General features: G+C 44.5%; 1 protein-coding gene across 1 annotated transcript in view; it reads right to left on the minus strand.

The window, feature by feature from the left end:
* ABCA12 (ATP binding cassette subfamily A member 12) overlaps positions 1-16101 on the minus strand; it is a 77876-nt gene that overhangs the window by 51783 nt on the left and 9992 nt on the right. Inside the window, exons 3-9 of the mRNA XM_085065716.1 lie at positions 9726-9873; positions 7350-7438; positions 6198-6307; positions 5285-5470; positions 4300-4478; positions 1271-1383; positions 94-190 (exon numbers count right to left, since the gene is read on the minus strand). Coding sequence (XP_084921842.1) covers positions 94-190; positions 1271-1383; positions 4300-4478; positions 5285-5470; positions 6198-6307; positions 7350-7438; positions 9726-9873 — 922 coding nt within the window. The remainder of the gene's footprint in view (positions 1-93; positions 191-1270; positions 1384-4299; positions 4479-5284; positions 5471-6197; positions 6308-7349; positions 7439-9725; positions 9874-16101) is intronic.

Here is a 16101-nt window from a genome sequence, read left to right on the forward strand (position 1 = left end):
AAATCAATGCAAGTGGAAATGTAAGGTGATTTAGAGCAAAGATCATAGATTTGAATTACACTGTTAGTAATATCCCTTTAGCTAATGTCTTACCTTAGGACTTCCTCCAATTCAGATACTAAAGTCTGATTGTCTTTCCAGTGAACAAAGGAATTACAGATAGATTTGGTCACCCAACTTTTTTCTTTATCTACGACAAAGATGTAAAGAGTGAATTAGTAAAGATCACGTAATTTTGGAACCTGAAAAGTGCTATAATGGCAAATCTATCCAGGATAACATGCATGTAAGCAGTTAGGCTCCTACCACAAGCCACAGTACCCTGGTTACAAATCTGAGTGTTCTTTTGAGGTGCAACTCTTCCTGGCCTTCTGAAGGAAGTGAGGATGCTGCCTGGGATCTTAGAAATTATTTTCCATGCTGAAATCATTCAGGAACAATTCAATGCCCCTGTGATCTGGATGCTAATAGAGATCTCCTCCTGCTTTAGGAGCACTTTGCTGTCAGTAATACAGGGTAAGGTGGCCAAGTGTTTATTATGGTTTCTTTCCCTTCATTTAGAGTTGCTTTTTACTGCTCACACACAAGCTCTGTCTGCAGCACCATTTATGTCTCCCACAGCCATTTACACTCATCTTGATATCCCCATGTGTCCAGTCCTCTCACCAGCCACATCTCCATGTTTTCTCGACTTGGGAAACCCTAATCTTTCTTCTTGTCCACCTCAACTTCCACAATCTCCAGGAAATAAGCAGAGAAGGGACAGCTTTCCCCATCTGTCCCTTGTAGCATTTAGTTGCTGTTCCTTTCCCTTGCCTGTTCACAGATCCCCAGTTAGAGTGGGAAATCCAGGACTGCCTCTGCTGGAAGGGACTGGGATTTGAAGGAATGGCTAATTTAAGTTTGTTCTGCAGCCCAGTCTCTGCCCCTGCCTTGATAGACAGAGCTGACTTTGACAGAGTCCACAGCCAGAGGCAGGTTTTGACATCACCCTCCAAGAAGCAAATCGAGGTAAAACATTACTGCTCCCCATTTCCACTGAGGCTGCAAACTCATGTTAATTCATTGTCTACTGACAAACCCAAGTTTTTTTTACTTTTCCATTTGAAATGAGGCATTTGATTCGCATTTGTAAAAAGCTGAAAGAAGAATCCATTATGCTGAGCCCTGAACAGTGTGCAATCTGTATGGTTGCTTATTAGCCTGCAGTTTGCTTCTCCTCAGCACCACAGGTTTTCAGCAGAGATATGACTCAATGGGGGAGTCTTACCTTGCTCCAAGCAGTTCAGGGAATGTAGAGAATCTGTAACCTTATTCTGAGCAGTTTTGAATCTATCATCACTCACAATAGATGCAGAGACATTCTGAGCTGCCAGCACAACACTAAAGGGGAGGCAAAAAAAAAGAAAACTAAGTTGTGGTTACAGGTTTATGAGAAGAAATGAAACAAATGTTCTAATAGGAAACATTTATTTAGCCTATCATTCTTAAAATGTCTGACAGACAAGACATCGCCCCTATTTTTAATTATTTGTTTGATCATGCACAAAATAAAAACACCAGGGGCTTTGATGGGAAAGCCATGGTGGTATATTAGCACAAACACACATGTGGCACTCATTAGGTGCACTTAATTCAGGGAGTTATGTAAAATCTACAGGCCACTTAAATCCTGCCAGCAGGTCTCAAAAAACACCCAGGTGACACACCAGCCATGTAATTCACTGCTGCAGGGGAATTTCCTCCTAAAAACCCCAAGAAGCAAGGAGACAAAGCTCCAGGGAGAGCTGTGACCCCGAGGGGAAAAACATCTGTGGAAGGAAGAAGCAATCACAAATAACTGTTGCCATTTCCAATTCTCTTTCTTTTCTCTTTTATGCTGTAATAGCTGGGCTGACAGGGAAGCAAGGACTGTTTTTCAGTCTTAGGAAGGAACAAGCTGATAATCAGGCATATTGTATCATAGAGGAAGTCATTTAAAGGACTGCCTGCTCAGGTGTGCAGGTTACCAAAAACTTCACTGTGATTATTAGTCCCTTTTGCTTCTCCTCTACAAAGAGCAGCTCTTCTCTGTAGGCGTGGGGTCACTGAAATGCACCATTTCTCTCTCACCTGCCTGAAGTTCTGCAGGTGATACACAAAGAACCTGGCTGGGCTCAGTGGCATGAATAAATACATACTGATCTGGGGGAACAGGCTGCTACTGAGAGCAGAGCACCAGGGTCTCTCCTCTCCTAATTTAACATAACCTCTCCATACAGGTTTTGCGGGCTTGGTGCTCATCATTTTCATTCTGCAGATGTGCTTGCAAGAGTCTTAGAAGGGAAGAAGCTCACTTACAGATGACATATTTAGCTGAGCAGTGGCAGAGCCAAGGAGGAGGCAGACACAGGCTGGCCAAAAAGAGATGCATATCACACAGATCAGAAGGCAGCAAACATGGAAACAAGTGTTGTTGCTGCCCTTTTATTTCAGTCTTGCAGGGTTTCTGCAGGAGCTTTTTCTCCACTTTGGCTGTGGAGAAAAAGCTCAGCTTGCGTGCTTAGCTGAAAAACTATCTTAAAGCAACAAACAGGAACGTTTGTGAAATCAGTCTGCAAAACAGGTTTTTGTGAGTAATAAAATTTGCTCCTAAACTTTCTACAGGATTCATTACTTGACAGTTACTGTTTCACAGTAGTGGTGTTTATCATTTGGTTAATACAGATGCCACAATGAGCAAATGTTCTTTTCTTCTACACCTTCCTATTTATACCACAAGAAAAATTCCCTGTACAGCACTTCTTTAGGAGTTCAGTTCTGCCTGAGTAAGAGACGTGGCCAGGCTCGCTAAGATGTGCTTTTGTAAGCATCATTAAAAGTACTATTTGTGCAATCTCTTTGCAATAACTCTTTACTCATGCATTTACAGTGCCAGATGCCAGGCATAAAAGCACTGCACAGTTCTGGTGATGAAATTCTATGTGCCTCTTTGTCGTGCCTATGATAACTTTGCCCAGCTCTGCAGCTGCAGAGCAAGGCAGAGCAGCACAGTAAATATTAATTCTCCCTGGGCACTCAAACAGGGCTGCTCCTCAGGCTGGGCTCTGAGAGCCAGTAAATGCAAACAAATGCAATAATCCTGTGGCTGAAACAGCAGCAGGAACAAAACATTTATGATAAAACTACAGTTCTTGCCACACTGCTACTGACTCCTTTAAGGATAAGGACGTTGCAACTTACACATGGGTCTCACAAAGCAGCATGGAAAATTACCTTGATATTAAATGCACAGGTTTTTAAGTGCCTTGGCAACACACCAGTGATGAAAAGTGAGTCCCTCTAAGCCTGGGTGCAATCAAAGTGGCAAAGCTTCTACAACCTCTTTTGACATCTTTACTCAAGTGCTCATGTGTGCAAGGTGAAAACAAAAAGCAGTCTGAAGACACTCAGTTTCTTGGTGTCCTCCATGCACTGTAACAACTGGACTATCCAGAATATTTTATAGCAGGATCAGTCACACATGTGGAAGATGACTTGGAACTGAGTCCCTTAATCTTGAGTAACTCAAGTCTTCTGGAGATCAGGGAGAGTTTAGCCCAACTACAGACCAGGAAAGAGATTACAAGCTAAATCAATTTTAGAAGTTTGTATTGTTCTGTTGGCAAACTGCATAAAATATTTCAGTACAGTTCAATAATGCAGTTAAGCCAGCTCTGTTTTTCACACAACCATTAAGCAAGTACACAACTGGCACTTTCATCTTCAAGTCAGATGTTAAAGACCATGAGTTATAAAAACAGGTTCCCTCTCTTCTCTGCTTTCTTGGGACCAGTCTTGAAAGATTAAGCCAGCAGTAGGTAATCAATTTTAATAACCAAAATTATGGCTCCCCTACAAGTGCTTGAGGTGTTCCAAAGCAACCTGACCTTGGCTCTGAGATTTTCTGGAAAGAAGCAGCCAGCTGCTTTCTTTAGCCAGCCAGGAGGGCTTTTCTTCCACCAAAGGCAGTGCCTGTGACTCAACAGCTTTTCTATCTGCACAAGGACATGACAGTGCCTCGAAGCAGGCTGGAAGAAAACTCAAGAGTTTATATCAAGTTCCCATAAAAAGAATGGCATAAGAGTCACTGGAGAACAACATGCTGCTCACAGTTCACAGACACCTTTAGAGATGCATTAGTGTGGAGCTGCATCATTCCCCAAACAAATCACACTTTTATGCTAACACCCTTCCTTCAAGAGGAGAGGTGATGTCCTTAGAGGCCAAAACACAAAGCCACCAATTTCAGTGCTTCTCCTGGCATTTTCTCTATTTTACCTGCTTGGATCCTGAAGGAAATCAATGATGTCTCGCAGCTGCATGTTGTCCTGAAACACATGTGGGGCCAGCAAAAGGAGATGCCACAGGGAGGTGTCATTCTGCACTTGGGAGACGAGCGTCAGAAATGAGACCATTTCATTGACAAAGGTCTCCTGGTACTGTGGGTTGTGCTGCACCTTAACAAATAAAAATGTAAGAAATTATTTAAGAACCAGAAGAAACTATTTAATAAGCGGAAGCCTTGCTGCTGGGGGGTCCTTTTATGTTTTTCAGGTGGCACTGCACTTGCATGCAAGTCTGCAAACAATACATTCAAAGGACTCTCATGACAGGTGATAACTGAGAGTGACTGTGCTTTACCTTCACACCCCAGGCTGTACAATAAATTCTCTGTTCAGACAAGCCCTACTATTCACTATGTCCTAAAGAGTCCAAAGACTAGGAATACAAGAAAATTAATATCAATCCTCACCTTGGCAGAGAGAAAAAAAAAAAAAAGAAGGCTTTACCTTTAAAGGATTAATTTGCTTTAATTATATTGCTTTCCCAGAGACAAGTACTGCTTCAATCATGAATTGTTGGATCAGATGCAGGAGTCACTGGATGAAGTTATATAGCTGAGGTAATACACAATTAAATTTATTGCCTTCCCAAGGTTTAAACATTCTTATTTACACCACATCCTCACGCTGTTCTATTGACCTGTCACTGCAGCAAAGCCCAGGCGTGGTGAGAAGCCTCAGTGGCCATGAGCTGATGGCTGGATGATCCTTGGCTTCCTGTGCTGTGTGCTCAGCCTGGAGGTCTTTGGACTAACCCCACACAAGAATTAACTCAGCCTCACTGTGCACTACATGCACTTGGGTACAGAGATGAGCAACTCCTGCCCAGGAGGAGCCTTGTTGTAGCTCCCAAACTGCCCAACGTGTGTGAATGGCTCCAGCTCCCAGCTGCAGCCCCAGGGAAGCTCCCAGGCACTCACCTGGGCCAGCTGCCTCCTGAACTCCTGGACAAAGGACTGCAGAAGCGAGGAGTCAGTGAAGCAGAAGGTGTGGTGGATGTTGGCTGCCATTGTCCCTCCTGTGTCACCGGGATGTGCCAGGTACCGCGACAAGACCTCGCACAGCAGGACCCTGAGATTGCCTGCAGTGGAGGACTGGGTCTGGTTCTGAAAGAACAACAAATCTTCAGGGGAGCTGTAAAGCAGCATTGGATTTGGGATGGTTTTAAATGCAGTGATGAGGCTTTCTTTAAGGGATAGCAGTGACAGGTGAAAAGCATTGTGGTTACAAGCACTTACACAAAGACAGAATTCTACCAGCACTGAAATCCCTCAAACTCCTCACACATTACAAAGAGAAATGTGTGTATAAGTGTTTGTAGGCCCTGACACCAAAACACAAACCCAGTGTCCTTTACACTGTACCAAACTTCTGTCACAAAGGAACTGATCCTATAAATAGTCAATACCTTCATAACAAACACAACACTGCCTCTGATGCCACTGCAGGACTATTGTGGACAATAAATACTTGAATGGCAAAGCCTGTGACATTGTATCTTTAATTTCATAGGAAAGAAAATATACTGTAAACACCTTAACTCACACAAGTTCTGAACAAAATATCCCAGGGTATTGCGTGTGACTATACTTTGTATTTCATGGTATTATGTCCCAAGAGTTGCCTGGTTTCTGCCTAGAGGATAATAAACTCACCACAAAGCTTAAAAATCCACCCACAATCACTGTGTTTCCAAAAAAAAAAGCTCATTCACATAATAGGGGAGATCAGAAAGCAATAAAAGCTGTGTGTTGTTACTTTTGAGCTTCTAATTCTTTAAATATGAGAATACATAAATGTTCACACTCAGCTATTATGCAAATACAGACTTACCTTCCCAAAACTGAGGATCTTGTTGAACATACTGATGCTGGAAGTCAAGTTGGATGGTGATGAAATATTCTGAAAGTTTTTTTCTCCATGAGAAACAAAATCCCCAGATGCTGCAATAAAACAGTTTGAAACACTGTATTTTACGTATGTCTTTTAAAACCTCTTTGTTACATAAAACCTTGACACAGGACAGCTGCCTACAGCTTTGGGTGCACCATCATTATTAATGTGTTTCCAAAGGTACAGCTAATGGCATCCTGTAAGTACTTTTGGGGTTTTTTCGGATATAATTAAATTCTGGATGACACTGTAACTTGTTGCATGGGGCCATGACCTATAATTTTAAAATTTTTTTTAGTAAAATGTAGAACTGAATTCCTCCCTGACCATCAACACGAGTCAATAATTCCCATAAGTGTTCATTGATTTACTTTCCCCCCTCCCATGCCTCTGAGCTTGGTCCCTTTTGCATTCTGCCTTTTCCTGTCTGTGCACCACAGAGGGAGCTGGCAGGAATGCTAATTGGAACAGTGAATGGCTGGAGCAGAGCAGGCAAATGCCAATCTGTAATCATTCATTTCATTGTGAGCTCCCTGCAGAAAGGACTATCCATCATGAGGGCTTGCAGATTGTACTAGCCATTACCATCAATAAATAATAATTGTAATGATTTTATGGAAACTTTCAGTCTGAAAGTGCCTTCAGGAAAGAGAATCACATCAGAGGAGAACATCACCAACAATAAATATCCTCTCTGGAACAGAAGACAACTTACTTGCTGGGTAACTGCGGATAAAAACATTTGAAAAAAAATCATAAGCTGTTTATGGAGAATTTGTGGGTAGTAAAAGGGCAACATTCCATAAATAGCCAGGTCTCTAATTAATGTCCAATCAATCTGTGATCTTGCATTGCTCCTGTGAAGTGCAACCATTTAATCCTGGTTTCTTGGCTAAGTTCCAAAGTCTTTTCTACAGGCAGTTACTTGTACTTGTTCCCAAGAACTTACACTAATGTCATGGCCATGGTCACATGCCTCCATGAAACACATAAATCATTTCAGCAGGGCTCTAAGAATTGCTGCTCTGTCCAGAGAGCTTCAAAAGATCAGCTTTCAAAGAGCAGAACTGCCCAGAGAAGTGAATAACCTACCCAGTGAAGCACTCCTGCTTTCAGGAACCTCTGCACTCCATGGTGATGGCTGCTTGTCCTTGGTTACACTGGATGAGCTCCTGTGCTTGCTGGGGGAAAGACAGGGAAAAAAAAGGAGAAACCTGTAACAACTCCCAGAATTTCTTATAATTAACTTACACTTTACTGCCTTAACTCAGAACGTGTCTGTGGCTGGATTTCATGGCAGGTGTGTTGAAATCTGGGTTATGCAAAAGCCTGGTTCCTTCTGCAGCCCTGGCACATATCTTGGGGAAGCAAAAGGACAGAACTCCATGGCTATAAAGTGCATGGCCTTACCATGAAATCCTTCCAGACAACAGGACCTTACTTCATCCTTCCCAAACATTTCATTAGAGGAGGAAAGGGTGGAAGAAGTCGGTGTTGACCTTGGCTTTTGGATTTAGTTCCCTTTTATTAAAGGAAATCTCAAGCAACCACACCTTGCACACCATGGTCAATGCCTCTAAGGAACAGAATCAAAGGTGAGAACCTTGCCCATTTTCTCTGCTGACCACTGGTTAAACACAGTTTTAGGGCAAGTTATAAAACAGTTTAATAAGAGCTTTAGTGAGTTGCACAGTGAGAGAGGGGAAAAACAGTCTGGATTAGCTGAATATTACAAAATAACATATCCAGGGAGTGAAGTGCCACAGCTCACTTTGTGACAAACTCACCCATGGGGATCCTGCTCTGAGGCAGAGCTGCACCTATTCATCTGGAGCTTTCCCCTTCACAATAAATCTTTTCCTGAGGTTTTAGACTGCTGTATCCTGCTAGTTTTGCTGTAATAGTTGGTATTTTTCCTTGTAGGATACACTAAGGCTGACAGTGACCAAGCAAGGGTAGGTATGGCCACAGAGCTGTAATGATTCTTCACACAGACAACTTCAAGTGTCCAGTGGTCAAGATGTTTGTTAATGACTCATGTTCTTGATCTAGAATTTGGCCAAATCCTTTGATTTTCATTTGGCAGGAAAAAGCACTTATTTCCTAAACAGCTTTTCAGAAACCAAAAACAGAAAGCAAGGAGGCTTTGTAGCTATTGAAACCCATGGAAGATCTCCAGCTTTGGCATGAGAAGCTCCCATTTCTTCATTTCAATACCCCAAATGAACCATTGTTTAACATGCCCACAGAAAAACAATGACACTGAGGAAAGGAGCTGTGCATCCAGGCATCCAATCTCCATGTGGCTGTGCCTTCTCTCTTCTATTCTGCTGCATGACCTTGAATTTGATTAGGATTCTCCTTGTGCAACTTCAGTCACCCACATCCTTAGTCACCCTTCCCACCCATGGAGAGATTCTGACCACTGACTTGGCCTGGGAAATAACACTCCCTCTGCACTAAGGAGGACCCTGAAGCAGCCACAAACCCCAGGATGCCCCATCCTGCCTGATGTGCTCTCTGGTGGGGTCTTTAGTTCTTTTTAGTTCTTCAGACTCTCAAGCTCTAGCCAAGAGGGATTTTGAGGCTCTGACATAACCCCTATGGAGCAGTGGTTATATAACCTCTCACCTGAAAGCAAAGATGAGCAACCAGGGCCATTCTGAGACGCCCAGATTTTCAGCTCCCCATGAACCAGCCAGGCCTCAGCATGACATGTTCCCCAGGGATGTGTCAGAACCGGGCAGCCAAGATGTAGAAACCACCCTGGCTGGCATGTCTCAAAGCAAATGCTACTTGGCTTCAACTGAAACATCAAGAAATTGAAATGCTCCTGCTGAACATTTCCATTTCAGGAAACTGATGTCCCAACAAAACGTGCCCAGCCAGCTCCACACTGCAAATCTACGTGGTTTTGTGGGCAAAGACTGTTTCTCCATTTTCACCTGTTTCCCAACACGTTTGATGGCCTGCAGAGAGGACACTCATTCTGGCTGGCACCTGGAGGACTATCAAAGAGCAGTTGCTCCAGGACTAACATCCAAACTTCCAGCCAAAGCATCCTCAACTGATCCCCCTCAGTGGCAGATCAGCATCCTAGGCTGCTCTGTCAGCAAGTCTTATCACTGATCTGACCCACAGTCATGCAAAAAAAAGTTCCCTTGCTTTGGTCTGAGTGAGCTGAAGTGTTTTTCTCAGGGAGCAAAATTGTCTTCAGCAGAAGATTCAAGCCTGAATCAGCGGACACATTCCTAAGAGCTGTCCCTAATGTGATTATTTCTGAAGTGTCCACATTGCAGCTGATATTCTCATTTCTAGGTGTCAGCTATCTGTTATAACAGGCAGTTGAGGTATATCTTTTGTGGACAAACTTGTGCAAACACGCAGACATGCATGGATGCTCCCTCCCCCCCAAATCAGGCTTTGTTTTACAGCTCCTAAGCCCCAGGAATATTCAGATTCCCTTACAGTCTGAGGGATGAGATGTCACTAAGTCTTGGCAGCAGATCTTCAGGTGTGTATGGGGTGCCCTTACACCTGGCATCAGAATCACACAGCACTGTTTGCAGGAATGGGAAGAAGCCTGCGCTGGGAAGGTTTCGGGGTGCAAGATAACCTGGAGGAAGAAGAAAGAAAATGCCATTTTAATGATGATGAGGATATGCACTTTTTGGCCAATGTTTCTCTCAGGATGTGCTATCTTCCCTTTCTAAATCACAGGACAGATTCTCAATTTCACTGAGGCTCTTTTACCTGGCAGTATCATCTGCCAAATCCCAATAGAAGCACCTCCTCAACACTGACAAAGCCATCACAGGCTATTTAATCACAGAATCATAGAATGGTTTGGCTTGGAAGAAACCTTAAAGGTCGTGCAGTTCCAACGTGCCTGCTGTGGGCAGGGACACCTCCCACTAGACCCAGTTGCTCAGGGTCCCAGGAAATAGGAAAAAGAGCCAAGCTATTTGTTCATAAGACACTTGCCAGTCCTGAAGCAACTGCAGATTTCCCCCCTCCACTCAAAAATCCAAGAAACAGGCAAAAAATGACAAAAATCCCCTTAGATTAGGATAGCCTAATTCTGCCTTTAAAACATAAAATCAAATAAAAGCTGGCACAAGGACATTGTAACCTGAAGCACCCATGAGAACATGTTCTCCATGGCTTGTTGGATTGGTTTCTATGCAACATCATAATCTTCATTTCCAAGCCAGGCTGTTGGAACAGGGCTTGGTCTCAGCTTTTACCACAGGAAGGGGCAATGGATCCAGCACCAACAGACATCCTCTGCCTTTCGTGCAGACCTGCCCTAGGAAGGCAGAGGAGCAATCCATCACCACCACCCCCCGTGTGTCCTCCCAGCTCAGAGCAGCTCCAGCACCATCTGCCTGGTGACCTGGGGTGCTGGCAGCCAGTGCTGAGGGATGACATCTGTGTCCCTGTCTCCTGTTTCTCCAGACACAGAGTGGACCTGAGCAATGAGGCACTGGAGTATTTTATGTGCCACTTGCCCCGTGCTGCTCGCTGCCAGCCCGCAGAGTTCACGGCTGCTCTTCCTCCCAGAGACAAACGCTCCCATCAATCTCCAAACTCTTTTGCTGGATCACAGCAACGTATTATTTAAAATAATCATTTGGAAAATTACCTGGCAAAGGACATTGCTATTATTTCTGCTATGGAAAGGAGCCAGATTTAGCAAAGGCCTGCAGGCAGGCTTGTGGTAATTGATTACCTTGCTCTTCGGTTTTCAAAGATGACCTGTGACTCTCACCCAGGCACAGCTTTATCTCTCACCCCTCCAACAAGGACACAGTACTACATTTGTACAACATTTATTCATTATAGCAGTGGTCAGAGCCCAGACGCTCCCAGAGGGCTTGGCAGTGGTAGGTGGAGTCCCAGGGCTGTGGATGTCCTGGATGGAGACTGCATTTTCCTGAGCTTTCCTCAGCACAGTTGGTCACTGCATTTTTGGGTTAAAATGCAAGAACTAATGGTTTAGCACGGCAGTTCCCACTGCTTTGGGCAAAACAGCAACTGGCACAGAGGATTCTGAGACCTGCAGAGGTAAAGGCACCCCCTCTGATGGTGGTGTGATTCTCTTGTACACCTCAGCAGAGAGTTAGGTGTACAAGAGAAAACTCAAGGACATGGATACCCTGCCAGAGGAAAAGGCTCCCTGATGTGGGAAGCTCCCCCAGCACTCCCTACATCCCTCAAGCCACCTTAGGAGTCACACCCCTCCCTCTCTCCCTCAGCAGTTACACAGCTGGCTGAACCAGCTCCCAAAAACAACAGAGCACCAAGAGCAGTAAAAGAGCTCTCTTATGCCAACAGGCAGAATTTCTGGTGTTGGAGCCACAGGGCCAAGTATCCACCACTCTGAAGGTGTTGCAGGGTAATTTACCTGGTGCCCATAAGGGAAATTTTAGAGCAGGGCACTTTAATCTGGAAGCATCCATGTGTGGATATCCCTGCTGTGTCTGTGGTGTTTGCCCTTCGGGATCACCAATTACAACCCTGCACAGCGTTCTGCACACATGGACATTTTCCTCTCATCTTCCTTCTGATCTCCCACACCCTCATTCCCATGCAGGGCACTGACTTGCACTTCAATCCAAAAATGCACACCACAGACCTCACTGGATCTGTGTCCCTAAAAAATGAAGCTTCAAAGACCTGGGAAGCCAGGAGGTCTAGGATGGAAGGCATAGCCACAATGATGTGTATGGTGGGAGGGAAACAGCTCCACCCTTCACTGCCCTCCACATCTGCCAACAGCCACCAGGGCCAGGAGCTGAGCTCATGTCTCTTAGCAGACCTGGAGCAGCTGAAGATGTGTAACTCCTCAGGGACAGGCTGAATGGGGAACACAAGGATGGACTGGGGGAACACTGATCTTCTCCAGAAGATGGAGATCTTTACAGAGATGATTAAGCCAGAGATCCTGATGATCCAGAGATCCAGATGAGAGGAAGATTCTTCCTTGAGGTACAAGTAGCAACAATGAATTTAGAGCTGGACTCAAAGGTGGCACATGTTGAACCAAGTGGGCAATAAAACACTCAGCTGCTCTAAGCTCTAAGCGGGGTGTCCAGCACAAGAACACAGTGATGACATGGACTCTTTCTTTTCTTTTGAAACAGCAGCCTCAAATATAAAGAGCCAGGAACTCGGGAGCTGAAGTTTGGAAGTGCTGCCACTCGTGGTGGTGGCACAATGCCTGTGAAGATGTCGTTGGCCCATGAGGTTGAGGCACTCAGGGAGGCTCTGCCAACCTGCAGCAGATGCTGATCAGTTTGCTGGCACTGGATGCAGCCATGGTGCTGATCCACCCCTGAGTCACTGCAGTGACTGAGTGAACCAGTGTTACCCCACGGTGCTCCTGGCACAGGAGCAGTGGCAATGCCAGGGAGGACTCCTCTGGAAGAGCCCTGGGCTCTGACACCAGTTAGGGCATTAAAGAAGTTTCTCAAGAACGACCATGGCACAGAAGAATCCAAAATGTCTGGGCCAGATTCCCATGTGGTGTAAGTTAGACCTGTGCTGGTTCTCAGCCCTGCATCCTGCGAAGGAAGGAATTTTGTGATGCCAAGGTGAGTCACAAGATTAATGCTCTCCCTGCTCCATTCTCCCACCCTCCACTGCCTTGCTCGTGGTGAGGAGATGTGACCCCACAGAGCCACACAGGCTGTCCAGCCCACACAGAAAAATTCCCTGCTGGCCCTTAACCACTGCCTGGATGGCCAGGGAGGAAGCTGCTCCTGACTCCCTTCAGTGCTTCAGGAGACTCCAGAACTACATGTCCCTGCTTTGGCTGAGGTTTATCCAGCATGCCAATGACATCAGTGCACAATGTAAGCACCAGCTAGGAAATGTGACAGAAGGGAAGTTGTACCTGCTCTGCAAATTTTAAAGGACAGTCTTTCCATGGTGATAGTTTCCCACTCGGAATCATAACAGCACCACCAGGGACTTCTGCAGTATTTCTGCTGCTGGGAATCCCTTAGTCTTCCACAAGCAGCTCCTTCTCCTACTGAAATCTATGGCAATGCCATATCCAAGACCCAAATTAATGATCCCACATCCCACAGCAGAGCAGATCCACAAGAGGTGACAATTTTTTTTCCAATCTCCCCATTGCCTTTAGCTTTAAACCTCTTAATTTGCTAGAACTACAATTTCCCTTGGAGGGTCCCACTGCACTGCCTATGAGTCAAGGGGGAGAGATCACTGCACCTTCTGCTGCCACACGTCTGAGCTGAGAGGTCACCCTTTCACGTTTCTGGTCAAATTGACACATCTGCATCCAAAATCCAAGCCCAGATTTCCATCCTGTTTGTAAAGACTTACTTCTGGGTCTGCAACAGCAGAGTCCCAAGAGGCTTTTACTGTGCTTTCTCACAGTGAGCTTTGATTTTCTATCCCCAAGGAAAGAAGGGCTCCAAAACTGAAGGGAAGACAGGCATCCCAAGGGGCAGATGAGGCCAAGGGCTCAGTGCTGCATAGGCTGGTTCTCCCTGTTCAGTAGCATCTAAGCCACATCTCCAAGAGCTGGGAAGAAGGCATGCAGAGCAGTAATAATAAACATAAGATACCAGTTAATGCATGCATGCCACTGGAAATTCCGGCATTTCCCCATCTGCTCTCATTCAGAGTAAAACAAAGAAAATTAATTTCTTCTATTTTTCTGAATGTTGTAAATTCCAGCACTCTTCCCTTCAACATGAGCAAAATGTTTTGTTTTCTTCAGGTAAAGGTGCTTGGTATTATAACGATGAAAAATGTCAGGGTGGTTCTAAATGTCATAAAAGAGGGATGAAAATGACTATTTCACTACGTTCTATAAGATTAATTGAAATGGACCCAAATGTTTAAACCTAAATGGACCATGTTTCATGTTGCCACATTGATTTTGCTGCCTCTATTGCACTAAGGTTTCTGGCATTTGCATTATAGCTGAGTCCAGCCATTTGCTGATCCAGCCAGGAATTCAGCAGATCAGAGGCACAGCACCATGAATACAGCAGCCCCCAGCTGAGTTTTTCTGCTTTCTACCCACCCCTACTTTAGTGTCTCCACCACCACTCCTGGGGCAATGAAAAAATTCTCTTGCCTTCAGAATTCACACACTCTGACACTTCATACACTTTAAGTCCTTCCAAATTCCTCCCATAGTTCATAAAAAGTCCATACAAACCTCAACTCCCCCAATGGTGAATTAGAGGCATTAATGAGCAAATGGCTCCTTTAGCAAGTATTGTGTTTAATTGAAAATGCATTCAATCATTGCCAAATGCTACAAGGAGACATCACAACTGGGACTTTTCAGCTAGGGAAAAGATGGCCAAAAAGTGGTTTGATAAAGAAATAAATAAAGTCAGGAATCAATGATTAAAAGGGTGAGAAAATGATCATCCCTCACAGCACAGGGACAGCAAAACACAGTGAGATCAGGAGGTAACTGGCAAACAGGACCAAAAACACCTTTTTGTAACAAATACCAAAATGCTGTAGAACTTACAGCTATGGTGTAAAGTCAACATTGTTTTCAAAAGAATTAGACAAATTCACAAAAATAGATTTGTCAGTAGCCACTAAATATGATCACTTGGATTCAACCCCTTCAGCTTCTGGCTGAAGAAACCTTAAAGCTTTCATGATTTTTGTAGTGAAGGGAATACTCTGTGTTCTGTGTCACTACACACACTCTTGAAATCATCCCTGAGCAGTGGGGGTGTAACCCAGAGCAGCAAAAGACCCCATACTGTTTATCAGCTGTGGTCCATATTTATCTCAAGAGTCACAAAAAATTCTGGGGAGAATATTTCCTGCTCTGGTGATCTCCTCCCAGCTTTCTAAGCCAAATGTTTAGCTGTGTTTGTGTACACACAGCCTTCTGGATTCCCTTCTAGTCTTCCCCATTGTAGCACAGCAGCACTTTAAACTTATTCCTTTGCTTTTTCCAACAGTCAAAAAGACAAAAGTGCCTGTGTCATGACATGACAAAGATCCTGTTTCCCTTCAACACGTGCACCAGCCCATTTCCAGCTTTGTTCATTTATGTATCAGTAACAATTTAAGATACCGACTTTTTTTTTTGTAGGAAGTTTTATGCTAATGCTAGAACTTTGAATCTCCTTCCGAAAACTAAACCAAATCATCAAATGTATGGGATGAGATTTTTAAGCAGGGTACTTGTTACACGTGAATACCCAGCTGGCCTATGCCTTGCCTATTAAAAGAGAATATTTAATTGCCATGGCACTTCTATTGCTGTGACATTTCAGTGAAATTCTTTTTCTGATATCCAATCTGACTCTACCCTGGCACAACTTAAGGCTGTTTCCTCTCATCTTTTCACTTGAGACAAGGCAGAACAGACTGATCTCCACCTCACTACAGCCCCCTTTCCCACCTCCTGTTTTTTCAAAACAAAAGCTCAGTAGGACCCCAGATAACTCCACTCAACCCCCCCAGACACCCAGTGTGGCTGAGTGAGATTCAAAACCTTGCATTTTTTTTTATCTTAACAGCAACAGGATCCTTGTTTTCTCATGATGTCCTCAGCTGCCTGCCCAGGACAGTGCAATCAAAGCAGCAGACACCTCACAGCCAGACTCCCCCCTCCCTCCGTGGCCTCCACAGAGGAAACGTTTCATTTCATTGCCTAATTTTTCCCCCAAGCACTTCAGGCTCTGCAATAAGACCAGCCCAGAGAAGACAGCATCTACTTCCATGCTTATTAAGACTGGGCAAGCTGGTTTTGCTCACCCACAGACCTTCCACTTCCTCCCCCTGATTTAATAAATGAGAAATCAGCACCTGGATCTGATCGCATCGG

Source organism: Lichenostomus cassidix, chromosome 7 (assembly GCF_008360975.1).
Source record: "Lichenostomus cassidix isolate B80296 chromosome 7, HeHo_3.0, whole genome shotgun sequence".
NCBI classification, from domain to species: domain Eukaryota; kingdom Metazoa; phylum Chordata; class Aves; order Passeriformes; family Meliphagidae; genus Lichenostomus; species Lichenostomus cassidix.